Source organism: Fringilla coelebs (genome assembly GCF_963513975.1).
Source record: "Fringilla coelebs genome assembly, chromosome: 7".
Lineage (NCBI taxonomy): Eukaryota > Metazoa > Chordata > Aves > Passeriformes > Fringillidae > Fringilla > Fringilla coelebs.
In genome coordinates, this window is record NC_140035.1 from 32,960,382 (window position 1) to 32,985,875 (window position 25,494).

Consider the following 25,494-nt stretch of genomic DNA (forward strand, 5'->3'; position numbering starts at 1 on the left):
TCGAGGAAAGGGCAGGGAGCTGAGTCAGGGGAAGTTTAGGTTGGATAGCAGGAAAAGACCTCTAAGATCATCAAATCCAAACACCAAGTGCAGCTTCCACCATTACGCCATGTCCCTAAGCACCACAGACACCTTCTGAATGCTTCCAGGGATGAGTCTACCACCTTCCAATGCCTGACCATCCTTTTAGTGAAGAACTTTTCCCCAGTATCCAAGCTAAACCCCTCCAGTGCAACCTGAGGCCATTTCCTCTGGTCCCTTGCTCCCTGGGAGCAGAGCCCAAGCCCCACTTGGCTGCACCCTCCTATCAGGGAGTTGTAGAGAGTGAGAAGGTCCTCCCTGGGCCTCCTTTTCTCCAGGATGAGCCTCTCCCAGCTCCTCCTCATCAGGCTTTTGCTCCAGACCCTTCCCCAGCTCCACTGCCCTTTCTCTGGACATGTGAATGATCTCCCCCCACACACACTGAGGTCAGGCTATGAGATGTTTTACACCAGTTGTGGCACAGGGGAAGCTGGCAGGGACTGTTTCAGGGTAATCACACAGCTCCTATTAAAAACTGCCTTTGGCCAGAGGTTTTTAAAGAATTTTAATGGACAGAATCCAATGTGAACTGGTAGCAAGACTTCACAGCAGGGAAACATTTTTTTTCCATATTAAGCCATGTATCCACAATGGATCCGCTCTGTAGGGCTAAGGGTGGGGTGGGAGTCAGAGCAGCGAAGACACCAGGGAGCAAGGAGGACAAGGTGGATTTTTCTGCACTCTCTATGATGTGGAGGCTTGGCAGACAGACAAATCTTCCAGACAGCAGCTACTCAGCTCCTCAATCAAGTCAACCACTGGCAGATAGTCTGAGTAAGGGAGGCACTGCCATTTCCCAGGAAGCCCCTGGAAACAAGATGTTGCCTGGGATTACTCCAGCATGGCTGCCCTTAGAAGTAACCACTGAGGTAGTGTAAGGCTTCTGAAAATTTATGATCAGCAGAGAACAATGAGCAGGAACAGGCAAGAAACAACAGCACCAGCAAAAGAGCAATGCCCAGAACACCACTGGTCAAGGGACTCATAACCATTAAAAGGCAAAAGAAAGTCCATGTACACTCTTCCTCCCAACACACACACACTGTGCCAGCCAGCAGGTAACAAACATTACTGGAATGACATACTCTTACACATAATTAATATATTAACTCATTTGACTGCTGAATGCCCAGTAATCAATACTTAATTATATTTCCAGGCAACAATGCCAGCCAGAAACTGAATTGAGTAGACTTTGCAGATATGTAACTCCAGGGTAAAAACAAAACCATCACAAGATCAGCAATAAGTGGGAGTTACATACAGGAGCTTCAGCAGCACAGAGAGGAGAGAAGAGATCACATCACAAATGTCTCCACAGTGAAGGAGGAAGAATTGAGCCACGAAGGTCAAGAGAAGACTGTCAAAACTGGCTGAAATAGTAGTTTCAAATGACAGGAGCATAAGGATGAAGCTCTTGCAGAGAGAAAAAGGAGAGAAGTGGGAACAGCAAGGGAAGGAACAGAAACAAGGATATTACAGGAAGATGGACACCCACAGGACACCATTAAATGTTCAGTGAGGTTTGTCTTCCGATAGAAAGGTCACAGCAGAACCAAAGAAGTGGGGCTGCCACAGCAAAACCAATGCCCAGACAGGGAGTTGGCAGGACGATCTTTTCTGTTCCTAGCCTGGTGACCTGAAGCACCTCCTCACTAAGCCCTCTCTTCTCCACAGGGCACATAAGGCACAGATTGCACAGATGCTCTCCTTCCATCAGCTGAGAAGGAATAAGCATTCAGGGGCACAGCAGAAGGCAGAGAAGAGCTGGGAGAGGAGAGAATTCCCCCCTACCATTACTTCCTCAGTGTCTAGTTTGCACCAAGTACTTCACTGCAGCAAGTTCCATTTGAGAAGCAATTGTGCTTATGGCAATCAGTGCTTTCCAGAAAAATCTGAACCTATCACTTTTGAAACATGTCAGCTGACCCAAAAGCAACATCCAAGCCTGATCTCTGCACCCCTCCATCTCTCACAGCAACAACTCTTCCAACAGCAATATGGACTTGGACTTGCCCAAAGCAGGAAGAGACTAAAAAGTATAAAATTTATTCCTGAATCTCTCCCTTCTTCACAAGTGTCCAAAAATACAAGGATACAATGAAAGTACATGGGCAAAACCATGAGAAATCCTTTGAAGATCCACAAAAGTATTCTTCCCAGCTAACAGTTTCCCTGTTTCTTCTTGGAAGATATGCTAAAATAGCATCTAAAGGGTGTTACTGCAATCCAGACCTGAGGAAATGGATTTTCTGGATGGCCCTGAATGCACCCTTCTAACACTGGCAAGTAGCTATCTCAGGCTGCCTTTTCAGCAGAGAGGATACTCCATCAGTAGGAAGGACCACCCTGCCACCACTGTTCAGAGAGGTGCACAGCTCAAGGACAAGGAAGCTGAAATGTCACACCTCTGCTTCCCCCCCCCACCTCCTCAAAAAAAGTTCCATTAATTAGAAATAGTGCTTTAGCATCTACAATCAAGCTGGGATTTCACCAAAACACCTATTCCAAAAAAACATGCCAGTAGTCAAAAAGCCTGAGTGTATTCAGCCACACCTAAGGTAGGCAGCCCTCACCCTTGGCTGGGTGAGGAGGAAGGAGCCCCGATATAATTTAATAAATTCTCTGTTCAGTAAATCTGTTTTCCTGGCAAACTGGCAGCCTCTTCCACCACATGCCTGTACAGGCAACATCTCCAGAACACCACTCCAAGGTCTCTGTATGCCAATGCCCCACCTACTGCTAAAGGGACTGCAGACACACTCTCAGCTTCTGCAGTGATGCTGGCAGGATGCTTGGGGGTGCTTTGGGGAGCAGGGAAGGGGTCTGCAAACTGCTGACTTGCTCCAGGGAATACTGAATGCAATATTGGATTGCTTGGCTCTAATGGAACTAAAGTAAAAAAAAAAAATCAACTGTAATTGACTTCCATGTTAATGACACAGAGGCAGGGCTGTTTCCCCTGGAAAGATCGACATGGAATGTGAAGCAGTATCAATACCATGGGCAGTATCAACACATGACATTTGGAAATTTGGCACAGAGACAACAGCAAGCAGACTCCACAGTAGCTCAGGGTGTTGGTAAATGACAGCTTAGCTTGGCTTAGCTTATCCAAGCATTTGTTGTTGGTTCGTCCACCCTGCCTCCTCCAGGTCCTGCACACAAACCCAACTCCCTTGCACCAGGTCAGCTTCCTGCTTCTTTAACAAGCTGAGCCAAACCAAGGGAGATGTGTGGTCAGGAGCACAGGGAGCTCTGTGAGCCAGCTGGACTGATCTTTCAGCCTTCAGTCCCAAGGTCTAAAGCACCCACAGTCTATTTTAGACAGAAGTTAAAATTCATCAGTAGCAACATATCTCTAGGCCGGCCGATGCCCCTATTCCAGCCTGACATGAATGAGCACACAAGCACACCCAAGTCCTCGGGACAGGTTCACAAGCAAGGACAGAGAGAATGCCTGCAGAACCTCTCACAGCTGGAGGAACAGGGGCACTCAATGGATTTGGCACTGGTGGAAACTACAGCTTCCTACCTGTGCAGTACACTAGTTTGTTTTTTGTAACTGTTATTAGGCACTGGATGCTTTAAATACTCAGCAAAGCATTTTGAGGAAAGTGCTGCTTTGTACTACCAAGGTTTTCCCTGCTGGCTGCTGTCAAAAGATGGGAGTGCCCAGTTTGGATACTCTTTTTGTTCTGACACAGCACACCAGCTCCTTTGCCAAGCCTTCTGGGTGGGTAGGGATGATGTTGTCACAGTCAGAGATTCAGCAGTGACAGCACCAATCAAGCCATGAGAAACAAGAGAAACAATCATTGGCTGACCCACCCCAACCCTCACCTTGCAAACACAGTTCTCCCACACACAGGAACCATAGAGAAATACAGGTCTGACCATCAGAAGGAAGAAACAAAGTCCCTGATCAAACATTCCAGCTCGAATTCCAACTCTGACTGCAGCTCAGAAGCAAAAAACAGAAGCAGCTTCAGAAACAGCTCAGGGGTCAACATCAAGCAGCAGGTTTTGATCTGCTCTAACACCAGCTCATCAACAGACTGAAAAATCTTCCTTCCTCCCCTATTTCATCTTCTCCTTTAGTACTTCTAGCCACAGATTTCTTAGCTGGGTTCTACCTCTTCCCAAGGACCTAATTAGAAGAACAGCCAGGCAAAATGCAGAGGCCACAGCTCCAATGGGAAAAAAGGCAACATGTGGCATGGAAGAAAAGAGATGACCAGAGGCAGGACTTGGCACAACACCACAACTTTGACTTTTTTTATTTCTCAGTCACACTCAGACACAGGACTCCAGAAGAGCCCCTGTTGTCAGACAGAAGGTAAAGGAGGGGAGCAGCTGGCAGAGGACTCCCACAGAGAAACCTGGGTGCACACTCTGAATAAAAAGCTTTGGGAATGAATTACATGTGTCCCACATCTGTCTGTTAATCAGTTACAATGAACACTGCTACAGCATCTTTTCCTTCTCTTCTTCCCCACAGACTGAGTTGAAGCCATACAGTTTAGCCTGCTGTGCCTCCCCTCTCCTCCTAAGGTCCCATACCTGCTCCAGGAATGAGCTTTCCACCATGTCTACAGTCCTCTCTTATTTTCCTACTCACTCTTTAGGAGTACTGGGATGTCAACACCTCTGCCTCAAAACCCAGAAGGGAGATCTTGGTAAAAGATTAACCCACCAAGACTACACAACAAAAAACTATCAGCTCAGGACTATCAGGAACCTGGTGGTAAGAGGCTGTGCAAGCCCACCCAGGATGCAGCAGCCTTCAGACACATATAAAAAGAAAGTGCCTGACATGGCTCCTGGAGAGATGCTGACATGAAAAAATCATGCAGAGATGTCTGGACAATAGACTTTCCCCCACAGGAACCTCAGGAAAGAAAAAAACTTATAGCAGATATGCATAACATTTGGAGACACACATCTCTGTATCCTGACTGCCATGGCCCTACAAGGTACATGCTTTGTGTTTGCAAACAGCAGATTCCTGACTGGTCCCAGGCACATGACAGATCATAGGATGCACATAAAACCAGTGCTACTCCCTCAGCCACTCCTCTGCCCTGTTTGGCCCAGAGCACGTACCCAGAGAGGAGTATGTGCCTCTAAATTAAAGATGCAAACATGACAGAAACTTCCTTTCAGATGTGCACACGGGAATTTCACAAGGAATAAACAGGCACAGCTTGAACTGTAGCATAAGCAAACAAACAGAAGAAAACAGAATTAGAAGAGAAACCCAGCAGAGGACTCAATGCTCTGGTCTGCTTTATGAATGGGCATGAGGGGAGAAGGAAGGCTTGGGGGAAGGCCACATGATCCAAGACTCTGCAGAGTCTCTGCAGAGCATGCAGACACCAGTCCCCAGTGACACCCAAGCCAGGAGCACAAACACATCCTTTGCGGGGACAAAGGGGTAGAGAGTTCCAGCTTCTTCTAAGGAGTTCCCAAGTGCTTGATCCTGGCAAAACCAATGAGAAGTTTTAAAAAGCCTTGCCCCACCTTACCTTCTTTTTGATGAGCTTTCAGTGTTGCCCTAGTTAATCCTGACCTTTCTAACAGATCCTTGCCTCTGCTTTCCAAACAATAGCTCTTTCCTGGCCTCCAAACAGTGGCATCCCAACCACTTGGGCTCAAGTTACCCTTTTCTGAAGGCAGCAGAGTCAGCATTTCTATTGCTTACTGTATTTTTGACCTTGTTTGCTTGTTGAACTATAATCTTTCCTCTCCTCCCCAGGGCTAAGTAGCCAACATTTCCAGTCTTGGCCATAGGCCTTATTTTCCAGACAAAACCTGCATACCCTATTTTGAAGCAAGAAACACAGAGCAGATGCCTGGTAACTTACAGAAAAAAAAGCATGTTACAATTCTGTACTTAACCTGAGATAGCATTGCCAGCAAATTCCTGCCATGTGCAATGGACAATTTTTTTCCCCTGTTCTTTTTTCCCCACCAATTAATTTCATGATGGATCTGAAGGACAGCAGGAAGCACAGGAAAGAAGAAAGTCAGTACAAACTAATGACTGCAGAACAGGCTGGGAAGATATACCAATTTTCTGGCAGTTGCAAAAACGTTACAGGCAGAACAGGCAAAAAAAGCCCAAAGCTTAACTTGTACCCTGTAAGTATTTTAATCAGCTATTTTCAGTTCCAGCAGGTCTGCCACAGAATTGTATTAAAAGCATCTATGAGGTCAAATTCTTAATACTTTCATTCCAGTTTTTAAATTGCAACAGAAATACCGTAATGACAACTTTATGCTAAAATAATCAAGGGGCAGAGTGACTGCATGAATGCATTTGGGACTGGGATCAGGGCAGGAACAAAAAATTCCACTTTGGCACCGCTTAGCTGTACCATTGGCAGCCCCCCTGCCCCGTCTCCAGTTGTAGCTTCAGGAGACAAAAAAGAAGCCACTGAAAGTGGCCTGGAGGGAACACCCATGGGCAACCCCTCAGCCTTCCACCTTGTGCGGCCAGCCACAGGCAGAAGCTACACACCAACACATCACAAAGCATTAACAGAAGCACTTTGAGGACTTGAAATGGAGCCTGGCGTCCAGCAAATAGCACCACTGAGCTAAGAACATACCAGGCCTGACCACAGCTGTGTGTAATGCCCAAGTAGAGAGTGCCTGCATGCACTACCTACAATGAATTTTTATTCTGGAGGATCCTCTTCCAATCCATGTGGGTACCAGAAATTCAGAACAACTATGTGCAAGGGGTCCTGCAACTTGACTGCCATTTTACTGAAGGATCTTTGCCCATCTTGAACCCAGCATCTTCCTGTTTGTTTTTTCCCCACTTATTTTACTGGAAGACACTGGGAACAAGTTTAGTCTCAGGGCAAACCTATTTGATTAAACTTCATCAGCTCCTCTTTTCTCAACTGATCAGAGCTCTTTCCCAAGCAAAAGAGCTCTGGTCAATTGAGTCATTGCTCGTATTTCACACTTTTGGCATCAATGCCAAAAACCTGATCTGCAGATAAATGTGAACGCTCAGGAAGGACAGCACTGACTGCAGACACTGCTGTGAGCTCCTACACCTCCTTTGAGGTGAGGCACATGGGCTTTTCCTGCCCTGTGCTAAGGAAGCTCAGTGAACCTGGCATCATGTTCACACCCACAAGGACCCAGGCAATGCCTACACACCAGCAGAAAGAAAAGCAGAAGGAGAATTTATAGAGACACTTCCTGACTGCTCCAATCAACTCTTTTTATGCAGTAATTACTCTGAACCTTACTCAGAGCTTTAGGACCATGGCAAAATTTCCACTGAGTTATTTTAACTGTTGATTAATTCTCCTCTCCTGGCACTCTTCCTTGGATTCTTTAACATGCCTGGTCTCAGGCTCCCTGTGGCGTGAGTTAGTTTCCCCACTCACAACACTCCATGCATTGACAGTGAAATGAAAAAAGTAATCACATGTCAGAGCTTGCCCTTGATTGTTAAGTCTGTGTGGCAGATTAGCGTGGTGTGGTCCCCTCCCCATGCTGCCCTATCTATTGCACAAGCATACGTCAAGGAGTTAATCCCACCATCTGCAGCTGTCAGAGCTCCTACACTCCAGGAAAGCCACACACCTGCAGTTTGGGAGCACTGAGGAAACACTAAGTCCAGCCACATCTTCTATCACTGAGCAGACACATATTGAATATAATCATAGTCATTTCTTTTACCCAATAGTCTGTTTAGGCAATATATACAAAGTAATTTTAGATTTAGACACAAAAAAGAGCGCCACAACTCAACCAGTATAACACCAGCAGACTTTCATTATTTACATAATTCAAGAACTATTAGCTCGATCCAGTCACATTCTGATCAGTCAGTTCAAACACCACCTGCATCATAAGTGGCTTTATAAACTGCTGCACACACAGAGGACTAAAACACTAACATAAAGTAAGGAGGGTGAAAAGCTTCCCAAATAGCTCGTGCCAGGCATACGTTTGATCTGCAGCCCCCAGCTCAGTTGGGCAACACGTGACGCGTAGAACTGGCAATGCAGAACACTTCCTATTTTTCCCCTTTTAGGGGCACATCCAGCAAATTTCAAAATTGGGAAGTACTTGAGGAACAGAGCTGGAAAAATAACTACCTGGAGAATTACAAGGCATAAAGTCCTTGCTCTTCTGGTCTGTGATTGGGGTGGAGATGGAACTCGAGTCCACTCCCAGCATCTATTGCAGCTTAGCATCTGCTGAACCCAGGCATCCCCTCCTGCCCCACAGGAGCACACAGCCTTCCCTGCTCAGGGGGTTTATGTCTAGACCAGAAATGAGATGGCTTTTTTACCACAGCACTGTACAACTGAGTATACCATTGATAAGGAACAGCTCCACCACAAGGTCAAGACTGAAGCTGCCAAGCAGAAGCCCCTAAAGGACAGATCAAGGTGATCCTATGTCTGCATGAAGCCTCTGTGGAATCATGATGGCACTTTAACCTTGAAAAGGTCTTACTAGCTCTAGCATTCAAATATGACACAGTGAACTACCAGTTCTGATGGGGCTTTTTTTCACGGTGGTGATGTTGATTAAACAGTTGAACAAGCCTAGCCCATGAAAACACTCATTCCAGGTGGTGCCCAAGCATGTCAGGTCTCCTTCCCTCTTCCTGGGAACACAGACTGCCCTGTAAGTGGAACTGGTCCAAACACTGCTTCACATCTCTTCTGGCTGCCACTGCCACTTCTGGTGGCTGCTGCTTTTGTTTCAACTGCTCTTCCGCTTCAGCTGACAATTCAGAGCTCCCAAAAGCCCTGAGGCACCAACAGGATCACCAGCTCTGTCATCTTACACAACACAGACACTCACACAGCATCCTCCCCCCTGGACAGACCTACATCACACCCTGCTCCCACTTCTCTGCTGGCTCCAGGGACACAGGGCACCATCCCACTACCAAGAGACCCCTGGCACCATCACCTCACTGCAGACCTCCCACAGAACCCTTCATCTCCTGACAAAGCTAGGCTTGCCCCCTGTCAGGGAGTTCTTTGTCTGGCCCACAACGATTCTCACACAAGACTTGTTTTTCAAAAAAGGTCTTAGAGCAAGCCTCTCCACTCCAATATACCCATTTGGCTCAGTTAAATGCAGAAGAAATCTTTTTTAAAAGGAAAATCCAGGTGTAGGCCCCTTTAAAAGAGGTAGAAACTGTTTTGTTGGGTTTTTGTCCTCCAGCCCATCACCTCTTCACCTTTACTTTATTTCAACCCTGAAAGTCAGCATCAGTTCCCCACCTTGGAATGACATTCTTCTGGTAGAACCTATTTTAAAAGAAGCCAAATTTTTAAAAAGTGACAGGGCTCTGCCACTTTGTACTTGATGCTCTTGCCTGCCAGCTGCACAGGCAGACAATAAAGTCTCATTTACACTGTCTGCACTAGCATCAACGGGTCCTGCCCCATCCACCCCACACAGAGATGAGATCAGCAGCTGCCAGCACAGAGCTGTGCAGAGAACACCCATGATGTTAAAAGAAATAACAGGGGATGCCTGAGTAGGTGCTTCTCTGACACTCCTTTCAGCTTTCAGAACTGCCAGACATTAGGCATTGCCTTGATCTTCTCAGGTCTGGGACTGCAGCAGCAAACCTTGAGACTGTTCATCCATGCCCTCACCTCTCATTCAGTGCCCTCATGCTTACAGGGCAACAAGGATTGGCATCCTTCCTGTGAAGAAAGTGCTCCCTGAACAAAACAGCTACACACCCCTTACCAAGCAGTATCTGCAATACTTAGGCACACCACACCCAAAAAAACCCACCTACTGAGAACACCTATATCCCCAACAAAATATCATGTTAGCTCCCAGGAGATACTTTCATTATATGAGGGAAGGCAGCAATCTTCCTGCACTGCACAGAAGATGCTGGCAGGAAGAGTGTTGCTCTGCATGAGGAAGGCTGTGGCATGAGCACTGTGCCTGCTAATTTCCTAATATGGATCACAGTCCAACGGAGTTAAATCCACCCGCCTACGGACTCATCATGTTTCTCACTTGGTGTAAGACTGAGTTTAATCTTTTTACCCCGCTGACAGGATATTAATTTTACCTAATGGTCCAAGAGCTGCCAAGAGCTATGAGCCATTGTTCACATTTTTATGGCTTTGTTCAGCTTTCCTTCCCTGATGAGGAGCTCCCTACTAGCCCTGACTTTGCTGAGGTGTCGCAGCATGACATGAAGAAATGCCAGCTACGTGGTGGATCCCAAACCAGGAGTGCAAAGCACAATCTGGACTTCTCCAGGAGGCAGGACTGATCCAAGCTACTGTGCCAGGAACAACATTTTGACAGTATCAAGAAGGTTGTTCCATTTCAGCAGTTTGTGGGTTTGGATATTGCCACCCTAAAAATAATTCAGGGCAGAATTGTGCCACAAAACTGTCAGCAGCCAAGCACACATTGCTTTGGTAGAGCCCCCATGCATGTGAAGAACACAAGGCACTCAGAAATTCCTGAAGGAACTGTCCCTTTGGACCTTTGGGTAGAGGACAGGGAGATGAAGAAGCCTGCAGGATGGCAAAACACACAACACATTGTGGGTGAGAGAGAAAGGCGTCGTGTCTCCCCCTGCCAACCCTCCCACCTGCTCCACCATATCAGGCCAAGGAGCAAAGATTAATTAATGAAGCTTTGCTTCCACTGAGGACCTTCCAAAATCAGTCAGCTCCTGGAAACCAATGACTCTGATGCTGCTAAACCTAAAAAACAACAAAAAATTTCCTGCTATTCCAGCTGTCTTGAACCAGCTTTCCTACTCCAGAAGTCAACAACAATATGCAAAACATCTCCAGTAACATGTGCATGGGGGATGCTCACTCCAAGCCAGGACTTGCACCCAGCTCTTCCAGAAGCCTGAAACACACTGGCTACAAAGTCAGTGCTACAGCCGCCTTCTATGAATGTTACATAATAAATAATGCATTTTAAGTATTGTGATGCTGGACTCCAAATCCCAGCCCCACTTAGCCTTTAAAGACGGTGCCATAATTATTTATAGTATTTACATTCCAGACGATGGTGGGGGGTGTAGTATCAGATCTCATTTAAAGATTACTTTTGGATAAAGCAAGACTGGTTCTTTAATATTTTCTTCAAGCAGAAAAAGGTGGCAGCAGCAGCTGGAGTGCAGCAAACAAATCCATAGATGCATATGGACATATAGGTCAAATAAGCATTAAGCTGAGCAAAAAACAAGTTAGCTGTGAAATATTCTTTTGGCTGTTTTTCCACATACTGTGTTGACCATTTGTGGTTTAATCTTAGAGAAGCTTTCTCTCATATGAGCCTGCAACCCCACTAAGCTTCAAAGAAGCAACTTTTACTATAAATATTCCATAATTCTTTATACGGGCTAAGGTTTTCATATGAGCATTGTTGTTTTGTACACTTAATGCACCAGGAAAAACTAAAGTAGGGACTGGAAAATTTTGTTCTATGCCCTGCAGAGATGAAAAATAATCAAAAATATAGACCTGACCTAGAAAAAGGAAGAGTTATTCTGCTGCCCTCTAATGAGCACATCTAATATCTGAAAAAGAACACTCTCAGAAGAGATCTGTTCTGCTCTACCACAGGTACGTCCTCTTGTGCTACAAAGCTGTCAGCAATGCAGACACGGCTGGAGCAGCACCTCCTACATAGCAAAGACAGGCAGAAGAAACACCTAGATGGGCCCAAGATGTGTATGTACTTGCCTGAATTCAGACTTGAGTATATGTGTCCTGTTCTGCTCCCTTTCCTCACCTGAATTGAAGGAGGGGAGCAGTTGCTAATGCTGACCTTCAGGACACCTGTTACAGGTATACACCTGACCTGGTTACAGGTATACAGGTACTACAGACGTGTGGAAGAATGACTTGCTTCAACACCTGTGAGCCTCAATTAAAAGCAAAGGAATTCAGTTCTCATGCAAGGGTGTCTCTGCATCTGCACAACGCTCAGAAGACATTCAGCTGAAAAATGCAGTAAGGAACCACCATGGGGAAAGTTCTACCTGGTACTGAGTTTCATCTCAATTTTTACTGAGCTACTGTGATGCTCTGTGCTGACCTTGGACAGCTGCCCACCCAGCTGCTCCCTCCCTCCTCAAAAGAACAGGGGAGAAAAATAAGGTGAGAAGTTTGTGGGCTGAGGTAAACAACAGGGAGATCACTCAGCAATAACCATCACAGGCAAAACAGACTTGACTTGGGAAAAATGAATGTAATGTATTGCCAATTGAAGCAGAATTAGATGATGAAAGCAAACACTGAAAACCCTTCCCCTCACCCCACCCCCTTCTCAGCTCCACTTCTTCATTCTGACTTCTTCATTCCCAGCTCCCCTGAGCAGTGCACAGGGCCAGGGAAGGGCATTACAGTCACTCTCTGCTGCTCCTTCCTCCTCACACTCACCCACTGGAGTCCTGGTGACTGGAGCACCTCCTTTCCTCCTTTTCTGTCCCTGGGCTTTATAAGGGCTCTCTCACTTTATTCCTACTCCTTCTTAATTGTATGTTTTCCCAGAGACAGGATCATTGTGCCTGGCAGGTTCAGCTGTGGCTGCACAGGGTGAACTTCAGCTCTTTGGACCTGGCTCTGCTCAGAATGTGACAGCTCTGGCTTCTGTCCTGCTACCAAAACCCTGCCACTTACACCCAATGCAGGTAAACAGGCCAATGCCCTCTATTTTGGAGGAAGAAAATACATTAAGAAGTTATAATAACTCCCACATAAACAGTATCTAGATATCTGCATGCTATTTCCATAAATAAAAACCCACTCAGGTACAGACACTAAAACAACAAGCACAGCTGCAGAGGAGCACACCAAAGCCCAGCCCTACCCAAGCCCAGCCCTGCAGTCACAAATTACAGGCATGAATCAAAAGCAATAGCCAGAGGCTTTGCTGAGCAAAATACAGAAGTGTCACTGAACAAAGGAATCTAAAATTGTGATTTCTGACAACAGAATTCCTGCAGTGGGGAAAAACCTTCCCATGTCTCCCTGCTGACAGGCACACCAGGCTATTTCAACTCCAACCACATTGTGAAATAACTGCTGCGTGTACAAACACAGCCTGTACCCACTGCAGCTGGGAATGTCCTCTCCATGCTAAAGAAGCCCATTCCCGTTACATAAGAACACTCAGTGACCTGAATTTACAAATAACCTTGGAGAGGAAAATAGACATAAGGAAAAACAAAGTGAAAAAGCCATGGAGCTAGGAAATGCAACAGAAATCAGCCCAGAACATGCATGTGCACAGCCACACCAGGCACAAACATCCACCATCACAGAAGCCAAAATTCTTTATGTAGATTGATTTGCCGTGTGTTCCCCAAGCAATCAAAAACACAGCACACGTGGGTCAGGGAACAAGTTTTTATGCCCCATTTTCCCTCAAATTTCCTGCCTGGGACTCTCTGAAACACCACCTTTCATTGGAGTTGGTTATCACTATCACTATGTACCTTCCAGCTCACAGTCCCTTCTTGTCCAAAGAACTGCTTGGATAGCCTGTTCTCCTGCAGCAGGATTTTCTCCAGAATTTTCTGTGGTTTGCCTTATGGAACATTTGCAGCACTGCTTGTTCAATCTAAATCTGTCCAAATTATCATTTCAAACAACCCAGAATATTCCAGTACCCACTGCATTTAATCCTTGCATAGCTGTGTTTCTCACATTTAGCTCAGAGAATGTACATTTACTGTGTTAAAAGCTTCATTTAAAAAAAGAAAAAAACAAAACAACAACAAAAACCCCTTTCTACAAGCCACTTGACTAAAAACCTAAGCCCAAATTAGATGTTATCACCAGTTATACCACATATGAGCATCAGCAGTGCCACTCTGAAACGCTGAAGGGGATAAACAGATCTTCAGCTGACACATGCATTTTCAAGCAAAAAGAAAACCTTGGTCCATAAATTGCTCACAAAGACCAGAATAAAGGATAACTTAAATAGAATAGAAAAACACTAGGTCTGAATGACAGACATGAACTTTTGAGGTCTCCCCGTAACACAGCCTGTAACTCAGACTCACATTAGCAGGGCAGAGATTTATCTCAGTAAATCAGAAAAAAAAAAGGCAGCTTTTCACATAGGCATTTCCCAGAGGGGTAAGGAGAAAGCTCGCTTATTCCTGCACCTCAGAAAAATTTCAAGACAAGTCAGAAGGGGCAACCCAGAAGAGGGAAACCTCTCAAGCCATCCGCCCTTCACCAATTTTCTAAACAGAGTGTTTATTAAACTCCCAGGACATGTATTTCAGAGAGACATTTGACAGTCTGACACAACACCATACCACTGCTCTGACTTCCAGAACTATCAACCTGCCCTTTCCACAAGTGCTTCCTCACTCCTCTTCAGATTTGCTTTCTCAACTCCTGCAGCATTGAGCCACCCCTCTCTCACCACATGAGAGGTTGGCATTACTGGCACTTGTGCTGGGACCAGTGCAGAGCCATTCCACCTCTCTCTTTGGAGGATTTATAATTTTATAACTTAATTATGTTAAAGCTTTAACATTAGTACAGCAAAGACAAAGATTTCAGTTCATAACCCTCTTTTGTAACACCACAGCTGCAGTACTCTCCTAAGCAGCACTGATCTATTTTTGTGTAAGGATGTCCAACCATTTTAAATTCATTTCACAAGAGAATACCAGGCTAGATCAGTATCTTTTTAAAGCTCCAGGAATCGTGATCACCCAGAGCAAGACAAGGCATGACATGGAACTGCCATGCCCCACCACTCCTGGCCAGGAAGGCAAGGGGTCACCCTGGCCTCAAATTCAGGAAGCACAAGGCACTGATAAGTTTGACCTAAAAAGCTCATGTTTGAGCACCCAACTTTCACAAAGTCTGGAAGAAAACTTTGCCAAACCACAGAGCAGCACCGCAGGAGCTTCTCCAAAGAAGTCTCCAATCCCTCACTGAGCCATATCCTTCTCTCCATCCATCCAGCAGCATGGAAAGGCTGCTCCAGGGCAGGCATGTACCTTCCACCAGTGCTACTGGTGAGCATTACACAGCAGGCACAGCCAAGGAACCGACCATAATAAGAAACTAGAGCAATCTGACACATCCTTCAAACTGCTAGGACTCATTTCAGGCTCTTCCCACTGACAGCCTCCTCCCCTGGAGCAGGCTGCAGAACATTTTGGAAGGTTTGGGCTCTCTGGAAAATGTTTGTGTTTGTGTAGTGCTCAACCACGAGCTAATTGGAGTCTTTTGGTTTTTTAATGTTGATTTTAAGAACAGAGACTTAGCCACAGCTAGAGGGAGGGAAAGAAAACAAAAAAGTTAATTGGTTCCATAAATATTAACACAACTGATTCCTGTGATCTGGCAGAAGGCACTCACAACATGGAAAGGCTCTATTTGCAGAAGGGAAGTAAAAGCACTGAAAACAGTGCAAGCTTCAGACGCTCATTTACTGCTTCTCAATTAATTGCATTTACTTTAATTAAAGTGGAGCTTCCCACAGCTATTCTCACAGCCAGCACCACACTGCACAAATTGTTAAAGCAACATTAAGCATCATGGATTTTTAACCTTTTCTTAAAAATTATTATTTAAGGCACCAACGTCTTTAGCTTTCAGTAGGATCCCCACTCTGGGGTCCCCAGAGACCACAGTAGGTCTGTTCTCCATTTCAACCAAACCCCCCAGCTGTTCACCACTGATACAGAATTTGCTCAGTCTGACTGCTGAACTAAGATCCTACTGACTTTAATCCTTTGGACCAAAGAAAGAGAAAAACCTTCTGGCTTTGAGGCGAGTTGTTGGGAGCTACACAATCTGTTTGAGGTGTCCTGCAGACTAAGGCCATCTGACCTCACTGGAGAGGCTTCCCAGATGACAAACCACTATCTCAACTCCTCCCAAACACAGTGCAGCTTTCTAACAGTTTCTACAAACCCTCAGACACCAATCTGCCCTTAAAAGGTGATCTGGTATTGTCAAGATAAAAGCAAGTCCTGATGATGCAGTCAAAAAAAACGCAAATAAATTTCAGCTGAACAGCAAGGCAGAAGGAATGTACAGTAATTTCCTACCCAAAGCAATTTACCCAGATAAGGTAAACTGCCCTCTGTCACTTTATCAATACACCAGGGTGGCCAGCCTTGGGCCTGGAGGAGAGGTAAAGAGTTTAATCCCCACACAGCATTTTCCCTTCCCTGCGAATTTTTACTTTCTCGCAAATTTCATTACTGGAGGTTTCAAACACTTGCACACACAATGTCAGAAGCAACACCAGCTTGTGCAGGGAAGGTTCCCCTTTGAGCTGAGACCTGCACATTCAGTCTTAGAACACATCCTGGACCTGTGCAGGTGACACAAAGGACACAGGCACATTGCAGAAGGTGTGGGGTGGAGGGAGGGGGGAGCTAAAGCAGGAATTCCCAGCTCAAACACTACTCAAACAGCTGCTCCTTCCAAGGCAGCACCCACACACCCATCAGGTATTTTCAAAAGCATTAAAATGGTTTCAGAGCTACACCACCAAGGGCATCACTGACAGCACCAGGGACATCATTTCACCACTCCCCAAATTCACACAGCCCAAAGCTTGGGCAGCTAATAACAAAAACAGATGGAGAAGGAACACCTCATCACTTGGGTCTAGCACAGCACACAGGCATTTCCCAGGGAGCTCTCAGCAACACGTTGGAGGTGCTGCAGGCACTCCCTGCCATCCCCAGTGTGAGGAGCAGCCCATTTACACCCTCCTATCCCATCTGAGCTGTGTTACTGTGGGGAACAGCTTGAGGAAGGCGTTCTGCACAAAACAAACACAAGGCAGGCCTGACAACTGCCAGCACAGAATGAAAAGCTGAAGAAAAGCAACAGCAGCAGAATTGTGAGGATCCAGCAGATTTCCACACAAGGGATGTGAATGACCAACACAAGCAGATTTCAAAAGTCCCCAAGCATGCATTAAGAAAAAGCAGCAGAAGTTTAGAACTAATATTCAGAACAGATGCATTCATTACAACAAACGGGATTTTTATTTTTTTAATCTTTCAATTGTTAAACACCCCAGTATGCCAGAAGAGTAGGAAAAAAAACCAAAACAACAAGACATAAAATCAAAACAGAGGAAAGGTGATGAGGGATGAGGACAAAAGAGGAGGAACTTTAATATTTAAAGGCAATAAACATGCAGAAATCCAATAAACAGACAGGAATAAACTACAGGACACAAAGACTGGCATCCTGTCAAGAGCTCCTCAAGAATAATGGGAGCCTGGTCATGGCTGCAATTTTTCCACACCAGTGTGGATCTACTTCAGGGATAATCACAAGTCTAGACACTGCAGGGACAGCAATGTTGTCAGAGGAGAAGTCTTACAGGGACTCTGTAACAGTCTGGTACAACATCCATTAAAAAAAAACCTCAAAACTGGACAGTAAATCATACTGCATGAAGCTAAGGCAGGACCAACCAACCACAGCTTTTCTGCTTCTCTTGGAGCCTACAAAAGGAGAACAGAATTGGACAAGTGGGTGCAGAGCCCAAGCAGAAGCAGATAAGGTGACAGACTCAGCAAATCTGGAACTCCAGAGCAGAAGCTGAGGTGCAAACCAGAAGGGATCTGTCAGTGACTCTGCAAACAGAGGCTTGGTATCAAAAGAAACTCACAGAAAACCTCAGAAAGGAGCAAAGCAAGACTGTACACAGCCTGCAGACCCCAAAAATTCACTGCTGTCGGTGAATTCTTGCTTAGTCTGATTTTATCATCTCCTATCTCCACATTTCTTCGGGAGGAGAAGGGAATTCTTTCTCTGTCAGATGCTCAGCCATTTCCCTCCTCTACACCCCTGTGTGCCACTGACAGTAGCTCTCATGCTCCAAGGCAGTCTTGGTCTTCAGAGTACAACCTCTGCTCAGGCTCATGATCTACCTCACTCTATTCTTCACACCCTGCTATAGAATCACAGACCCACAGAGTGGCCTGGGTTGGAAGAAACCTGCAGACAGCATCTATTTAAATCCCTTCTTTGATCTGTCATTATCCCAGGCTGCTCCAAGCCCCATCCAACCTGGCCTTGAACACTTCCAGAGATAGGGCAGCCACAGCTTCTCTGGGCATCCTGTGCCAGGGCCTCATCACCCTCACTGTAAAATGAGAAGCCTTTCTTTATGTCCAATCCAACCTCAGAAATCAGGATGATTTTGCACCAGGTTTTGCAAACAATTATGAACTTGCTGTTGTTGCACTTTTGTTTTCTCAACAACACAGCCTGTCACCGTTCCCTTCTCCAGTAGCTGAAAATAAAGCAGGAAGCTACCAATCCAGTTGTTCATATCATTCCACAACTGGTTCATCATCCACTCCAAAAAAAGACACATTCACAGGCAACTGCTCAGCCAGAGCCAAGCTCGAAAAGGCCCTTACTTCAAGGAGCAACTACTGATGAAGGAAAGCTAAAGAAAACAAGAAAAAATGAGCAGCAGCAACCCTGATATGACAGGCCATTATTTCTGACTTGGTAGGAAACATTTAATTCCCACGCTACAGAGGCTCACCCAAATGAGATTTATCCTCTCACTCGAGCCACAGAGGTCCCTGCATGGATTAGATTACAGCAAAGCCTTTGGTTTACATTACGTCAGTGGCTAAGTAAACTACACTGACAGGAAGCAATCATTGAGCACAGAGTAACTCACGGACTGAACTCCAGAATTCCCAGGGATGGCACTGGCTTCTGTTACCTACACACGAGTGGAAGTCATCTGGAAGCTGGTGTTAAGCTGAGCTAATGATTAAAGACAAAAAGCAGAGCAGGGGAAAGCAGTTGCAGCAGGTCTGCTGTGCAGCACGACACAGCTTAGAGCTACCATATATTAAAATACTTTCCTTTTTAGACCACTGGCTTTTTATATCACATAACGCAAGGCTCACCTACAATGAATTCCATTTTGGTGACATTTTTCATTACAGTTCCACCCTCTCCTTCTCCTGCCACAAGGATTACTGATGCCAGAACAGCCTGTGCTGGTACCTCACACTAATCACAAGCACACTGAATCAGCCTTGTACCTAAAGGAAGCAACACACCACTACCATGAGCAGCAGATCCTTTCACAGGGCACCCTGCCTCAACCACATGCACCAACAGTCCTCAGAAATCCCCAGAAAAAACAGGCCTTCAGCCAACAAGTACCAACACCACCAGTTTATCCTCACACAAAAAGGGGCCTCACTCCTTTTATCCCCAGCACACACAAGCACATGTGTTAACTGGGATAACCCTGCTAGAGAGTCTGGACTTTCCAATTTGCACATCGTGTTCCTCCCTGTTGCCTCAAAACCACCCCAGCCAAAAGAGCAGCAAAAGCTGGTCGCTTACAAATTGACGGAAACTGTGAGGAAACAAACTGTAGAGAGAGGTGTCCCCTCTTGTTGGCAACCACAAGAAACAGCCCTCAAGTCCCAGCACAGCAGTGGACCGGTTTCCTACAGGACTGCAGCCCTTTGGCTCTGACACATCAAAAGAGCTGTTCCAGGTGAAGCCTTTAATCTCATTAAAGTCACCATGCTCGGCTGTTGGTTAGTTAGCCCCTGTGATGGCACACATAGCATCCAAGAGCTGCCTACACCATGGGTTTATTTAGAGTATAACAATGCTCTCCACGTTCTCTTTTCCTCCTACTTCCCAACATCCAATTGGCGTTTTTGACTATTGTCAAGCTCCAAGCTGACATCCCCTAAAATCTAACCCAATTCCAAGATCTTTCTCAGACTTGGTTTTACTTGGAAGAGAGTCACAGCTTAAGGCCAGATCTAAATACAAAACACAGACACCAGCAATCTTGGACAATGTGAAGAGATCTTGGGTATTGTGAGATATGCACACACACATAAGACAAATACCTGTTTTCCCAACTGCCATACAGCAGCATTGACAGGAAAAAAAAAATATCTTCTGTAGCTGTGAAAAGCACAGGAGATAGTGAGCCCACCTACAGTCTGCCAACTTGACCTTCTCAGAGCTTGAAAAGCAGGTGGGAGGGAAGCATGCTTTTGTCTTGTTATTAAATCTTAAAATAGCAATGTGTAGGAGAATCCTACCCTCCTGCCCTGTGCACTAGGCTGAGGGGGAAAGGGAGGAAGAGGTGGAGGGAGGGTTAGTCAAGTTGAACTTACTGCAGAACAGGCTCTGAGCTGACCAGAGATGCCAGGAGACAAAGCACATCTGCCTAGAATATCTTTTCTAACTCTATGCTGTCTGCCATTGTATGCACAGCCTAGTTACAGTTCACTGAATTAACATTAAAAAATGAACTGATTTCCATAACGAGAAAACCTCTACATGGCCCCAGAGTGCAACAACAAGAAAGGGCACAGCAGCTTGGGAAGATGTAAAAAAACACTGAAATCACTTTTTGCCTGGTTGAATTGCAGTTTGGAGCCCCCAAATGAACAGTTATTTTTAGCTGATCATCTGGAAGGCGCCGAGCAGCGGGGTCAGCAGGGCTGTGTGCAGGAAGGCAGCACACAGCCCCGAGAGAGGCAGCCAGGCACTGCACATCTGCATCATCAGCACTGCACGGGGACCAGCAGCACGGCTCTATTTATAACCCAGACATGTAGCCTGCAATGAAAGGCTGGGACTGCAGGCTGCCAGCCCCCAACAACATGCTGTCTGATTTAATTAGAGAGATGGCAACGTGCACACGCACACACAGATGCATATGTGTCCTTTTCCCAGGAGAGTTACCAACAATGAGCCCAGTGTTTCAAGAACAATATATTTTGCCAAGGTTTCTGTGCAGAGAGCTGGCAAATGTGTCCTCACACAACCTCCCCACTTCCTCACTCTGCGCCCAAATGTCACTGATGGGCAGGGTAGCTCAGGCAACCACTTGCCCTTGTGTGATTGATTTGTTTATAGCCCTAGACATGAAAACAAAGACACTGTAGTTTTATCCACATGAAGAAAATAAATTAATTTCGTTTACAAAGAAGGTATTTGGGAGTCACATGCATTTTCTGCATCAGGACAGCCTGCTGTCCTACCAGGCTCTGTGTGGCAGTTCGCTCCTTCTGGGATTTTTTAAACATTTATATGCAGTTTGTGGGGGGCTGGGATTCAGGTTTCAGAGAAATTTTTTGAGACTTTGCAGACATTTAGAAGTGAAAACTGCTTTCAGATACAAAGCTCTCTCTCACAGTAAGCAGCCAAAGAGAGCATTTTCTTCTTGTGGGACTGGAAATCAAAAGGCACTATCATGTCTTCCCTCTTCCCCCTCTCACTTTCCATAATCCTTGTGAGTTAAGATTCTCCTGCCTGGGAATCCTCGAGCCACAGACCCCACAACAGCAAAGGACAGGAGAAAATTTGCTGCAGTCAGGCTGCTGTGAGTGAAGCACTGCAGGCACACAATGAGAACCTGCTGACAAAGTACTGGGCTACCAACAGCAGCTGCTCACTTACAAACTGAGGAAAAAACTGTAGGGAGAGGTGTCCTCTCTTGGCAACCACAGGCAACAGCCCTCAAGCCCCAGCACAGCAGTGGACTGGTTTCCTACAGGAATGCAGCCCTTTGGCTCTGACACATCAAAAGAGCTGTTCCAGGTGAAGCCTTTAATCTCATTAAAGTCACCATGCTCTGCTGTTGGTTATTTAGCCCCTGTGAGGGGGCCCAGTTAGTTAGCTGCTGGTGAGGGAAAAGCAGCCACAGAGCAAGCCCAGAGATCAGGTTAAAACCCTGGCTCTGCTGCACTCTCAGCCCTGGCAGTCTTTGGCTGCACCAGCATATCCCACAGACTGCCTGAAGCTAGTCCCCCACCTGGGTATCACTAGGCACATCCATGCAGAAGCCCAAACAAAAACAAACCTCTCCTAAAAACCTTCAGAGGAACACAGTTTGTGTTGTGTTTGCATTGTAGCTCCCTGAGCTTCACGGGACAGTCACTAAAAGGTCCTGCAAATACAGTCCCCAGGGTCTTTGCTCACAACCTAAAGCAGCACTCATTCAAAACACAACAAACCTGTTCTGGAGGAAATGATGCTTCTGGAGTCCAAGTCAAGCTTCTTTACTAGGGTATCAGGGTCAATTTTCAGCCCAGAAAATATGCCAGAAGATGAGACGTCCCAGTCCTTATGCAAAAGAAACATAAAGCAGGAATCAGTACATACACTGCCAGGCAAGACTTGTTTAAAAAAATTTAAAACTCAAACCAAGCACCATTCAGATAGGAACAGTGGGAGTGAGCAGGTGTCTCTCTTGAGCAGGCAAGGGCACAAAGACACCCTACAGTCCTTCTCCCCCTGCCTACCCCACAGCTGTTCCACACAGAAGGAAGTTTCAAAAAGTCTCACTTTGGACAGTTCTGCTCCTAAAACATTCCTGCCTCAAGTCAACCTCACCTCACTCAAGTGCATTCACTTCCAGGAGGCCTGGGAACAGCATCCTTAGGAAAAGACAGATTTATTACAGGTACTGAACAATACAGATAAGCAACAAATGAGAAGATTAGGGGATTAAAGCCTAAATCAATAGACATTAGGCAGATTCAGTAACTACTAGCAACTCACCAAGTCTACAGCATCATGCTTTAGTCATGCAACGCCTCCCTAAGATCTGCTGTAGCTACTCTGTTTGGATTAGAGTTTATTACTTTAGCCAACAGTATCTACCATCACCAACACATAACTTCACAGTGGTATAAACCCAGCTGCATTCAGCAAAGGCAATTCCTTCCGCCTCACAAGCAAAGCTGAGGCACATAAAAAATTTACTGGTGTTGTGTCCTTGCTGTGAGGGGGCGGCACCTGAACCATGTATTCAAAACACAGCTGGGGAAAACAAGAATATCCTAAATAATTGGGTATAAACAGCTCCATCGACGCTAAACTAAAATTGAAGGCACGCACTGCAAGGCTCCCATCCTCTCCCAATGCTTGTTGATAACAATCCCCACTGCTGCACGCAAGTTACCCCACGGCAAGGCAGCCCCAGCATGCAGGAGCAGCAGCAGTGCTGGGACACGCGTGTCACTGTGGGGACACCTTGGTGCTGCCACAGCACAGCTGCTGCTGCTCTGGACTAGTGGCACTGCATGCTGGCACTGGGCTGGAGCAGCTCCCGGCTCCTCTGTCACCTCCCCACCGTGCCCGTGCCACACGCTGCCAGGCTGAGCGCAGCCTGGGGAGCAGCGGCTGCCCAGCAGCACCAGGGCTTCAACAGAGCCTCCTTCCACTGCCCGGCAGCACCAGGGCTTCCACAGAGCCTCTTTCCACTGCCCGGCAGCACCAGGGCTTCCACAGAGCCTCCTTCCACTGCCCGGCAGCACCAGGGCTTCAACAGAGCCTCCACTGCCCGGCAGCACCAGGGCTTCAACAGAGCCTCCTTCCACTGCCCGGCAGCACCAGGGCTTCAACAGAGCCTCCACTGCCCGGCAGCACCAGGGCTTCAACAGAGCCTCCTTCCACTGCCCGGCAGCACCAGGGCTTCAACAGAGCCTCTTTCCACTGCCCGGCAGCACCAGGGCTTCCACGGAGCCTCCACTGCCCGGCAGCACCAGGGCTTCAACAGAGCCTCCACTGCCCGGCAGCATCAGGGCTTCTACAGGGCCTCCACTGCCCGGCAGCACCAGGGCTTCTACAGGGCCTCCTTCCACTGCCCGGCAGCACCAGGGCTTCTACAGAGCCTCCACTGCCCGGCAGCACCAGGGCTTCCACAGGGCCTCCTTCCACTGCCCGGCAGCACCAGGGCTTCCACAGAGCCTCCTTCCACTGCCCGGCAGCACCAGGGCTTCCACAGGGTTCCACCGCCCTGAGGGAGCCGGCCTGCGCCATCCTCTCAGCCGCCGCATCACCGCGGCAGGCACGGAGCTACCGACGGACACCCCCGCGGCCCCGCAGCCAGGACAGACCCACAGCAGCCCCAGTGGGGCTGGGGCTGTGCGGGGACCGGCCCTTTCTGCAGGGGGAAGGCGGAGGAGTCGCTGCGAGGCGGCCGCCGCCAGCCCCCGCCCGCCGCCGCCCCGCGTGTCCCCGCCCCCGGTACCTTCCCGGCCGCCGCGCTCCATCCGCCCGCGGCGGGGCCGAGCCCGGGCCCGGGGAGCGGCGGCGGGTCCCGGGCGGGCCGGGGGGCGGCGCGGTGCAGCCGCGGGCGCTTGGCCTTGCCCACCATGGCGGCGCGGGACGGAAAGGGCCGGGCCCGGCCGGGCGGGACCTTCCGGCTGCGCCCTCACCGCGCCCGGCGCCCCGGGAAATTCGCCTTCCTCCCCTGCACGGGCGGAGCTCCGGAACCGCCTCCTCGGCTGCCCGGGCTGGCCCCACAGCCCCGGCTGTTCGCTCTGGAGCGGAGTGGTGGCAGGGCCTGTGGCAGCCTCCGTGCAGGGCGGCCTGCGGATAATCGGCCTCTGGTCAGTTTCCCTCTGGTTAGTTTCCCTCTGGTCAGTTTCCTTCTTGTCATTTTCCCTCTGGTCATTTTCCCTCTGGTCAATTGCAGCCTGCCCGAGGTGGTTCCCGAGAGCAGCCTGAGGGTGTTCAGCCTGCCTGGGTTAAACCCGAACACTCCACAACACAGCTTTATATGCCTCTGTAAGAGCGGAGAGCTCTTGGTAGCGTTGGAAATGATACAGCTGAACTCATTTTGTTTAGTTGGTCAATTACTTGGAAGCAGAGCCCACTTTTTAAGATTCTTCACAGGCTCTTAATGTTGCTTCGATCACTAAATCACGGAAACCTTTAGTTGGTCAACCCTGACATTAAATCACCGAAACCTTTAGTTGATTAACCCTGACAAGCGTCAATAGGCAGAGCCAAAGTGAGTTGAAGATTGGACCTCTGAGATCTTGAATTTATGGCCCTTCAAGGACATTAGTAACCAGAAGATACCAGAGGAGATAGAAGCCTGGAAAGTCCCTGTCCAAGAAACAGGTGATAAGGGGACTAAAGAATGTGGACCAAATTAGCATGAAGGGCAAGAAAGCACTAAGCAATACAGGATAGAATACTAATTGATGAAGGTAATTATGTAATTTACATCAATTTCTATAATATATAATCTATAACATTTTATATATGGATGGATGGATGTAATGTATAAATAAGTGAAAAAAGTTTTGTACTGGGGTAAGTGTGAAACGTTTTTAGCCCCACACACATCTCCTGGCGAGGAATAAAGCCTTACGAACACTAAAAAGACAGTTTTACAGTGAGTCTTATTTTGGAGGTTTCTTGGTAACAGTAGCACCAGCCAGCGACCAGGCTGCCACGGTAGGATGAAAAACAACCCTAAAACTTGCTGCCAGGAATTATTTCTACAGTTAAAACAGTAGAAAATACCCAGCAAGCCCCTAGGGAGGGCCAACACCTGCCAGACTGCAGTCATGGGCCCAGGTGGACGCCACAACAAAGCAACCCA

The 25,494-nt window shown here is 47.2% G+C and overlaps 1 protein-coding gene across 1 annotated transcript in view; it reads right to left on the reverse strand.

The window, feature by feature from the left end:
* SLX9 (SLX9 ribosome biogenesis factor) overlaps positions 1–24,279 on the reverse strand; it is a 40,494-nt gene extending 16,215 nt beyond the window's left edge. Inside the window, exons 1-2 of the mRNA XM_084209100.1 lie at positions 24,130–24,279; positions 22,109–22,217 (exon numbers count right to left, since the gene is read on the reverse strand). Of these exons, the coding sequence (XP_084065226.1) occupies positions 22,109–22,217; positions 24,130–24,255 (235 nt within the window). The 5' untranslated portion in view covers positions 24,256–24,279. The remainder of the gene's footprint in view (positions 1–22,108; positions 22,218–24,129) is intronic.
* Between the last annotated feature and the right edge of the window lie 1,215 nt (positions 24,280–25,494).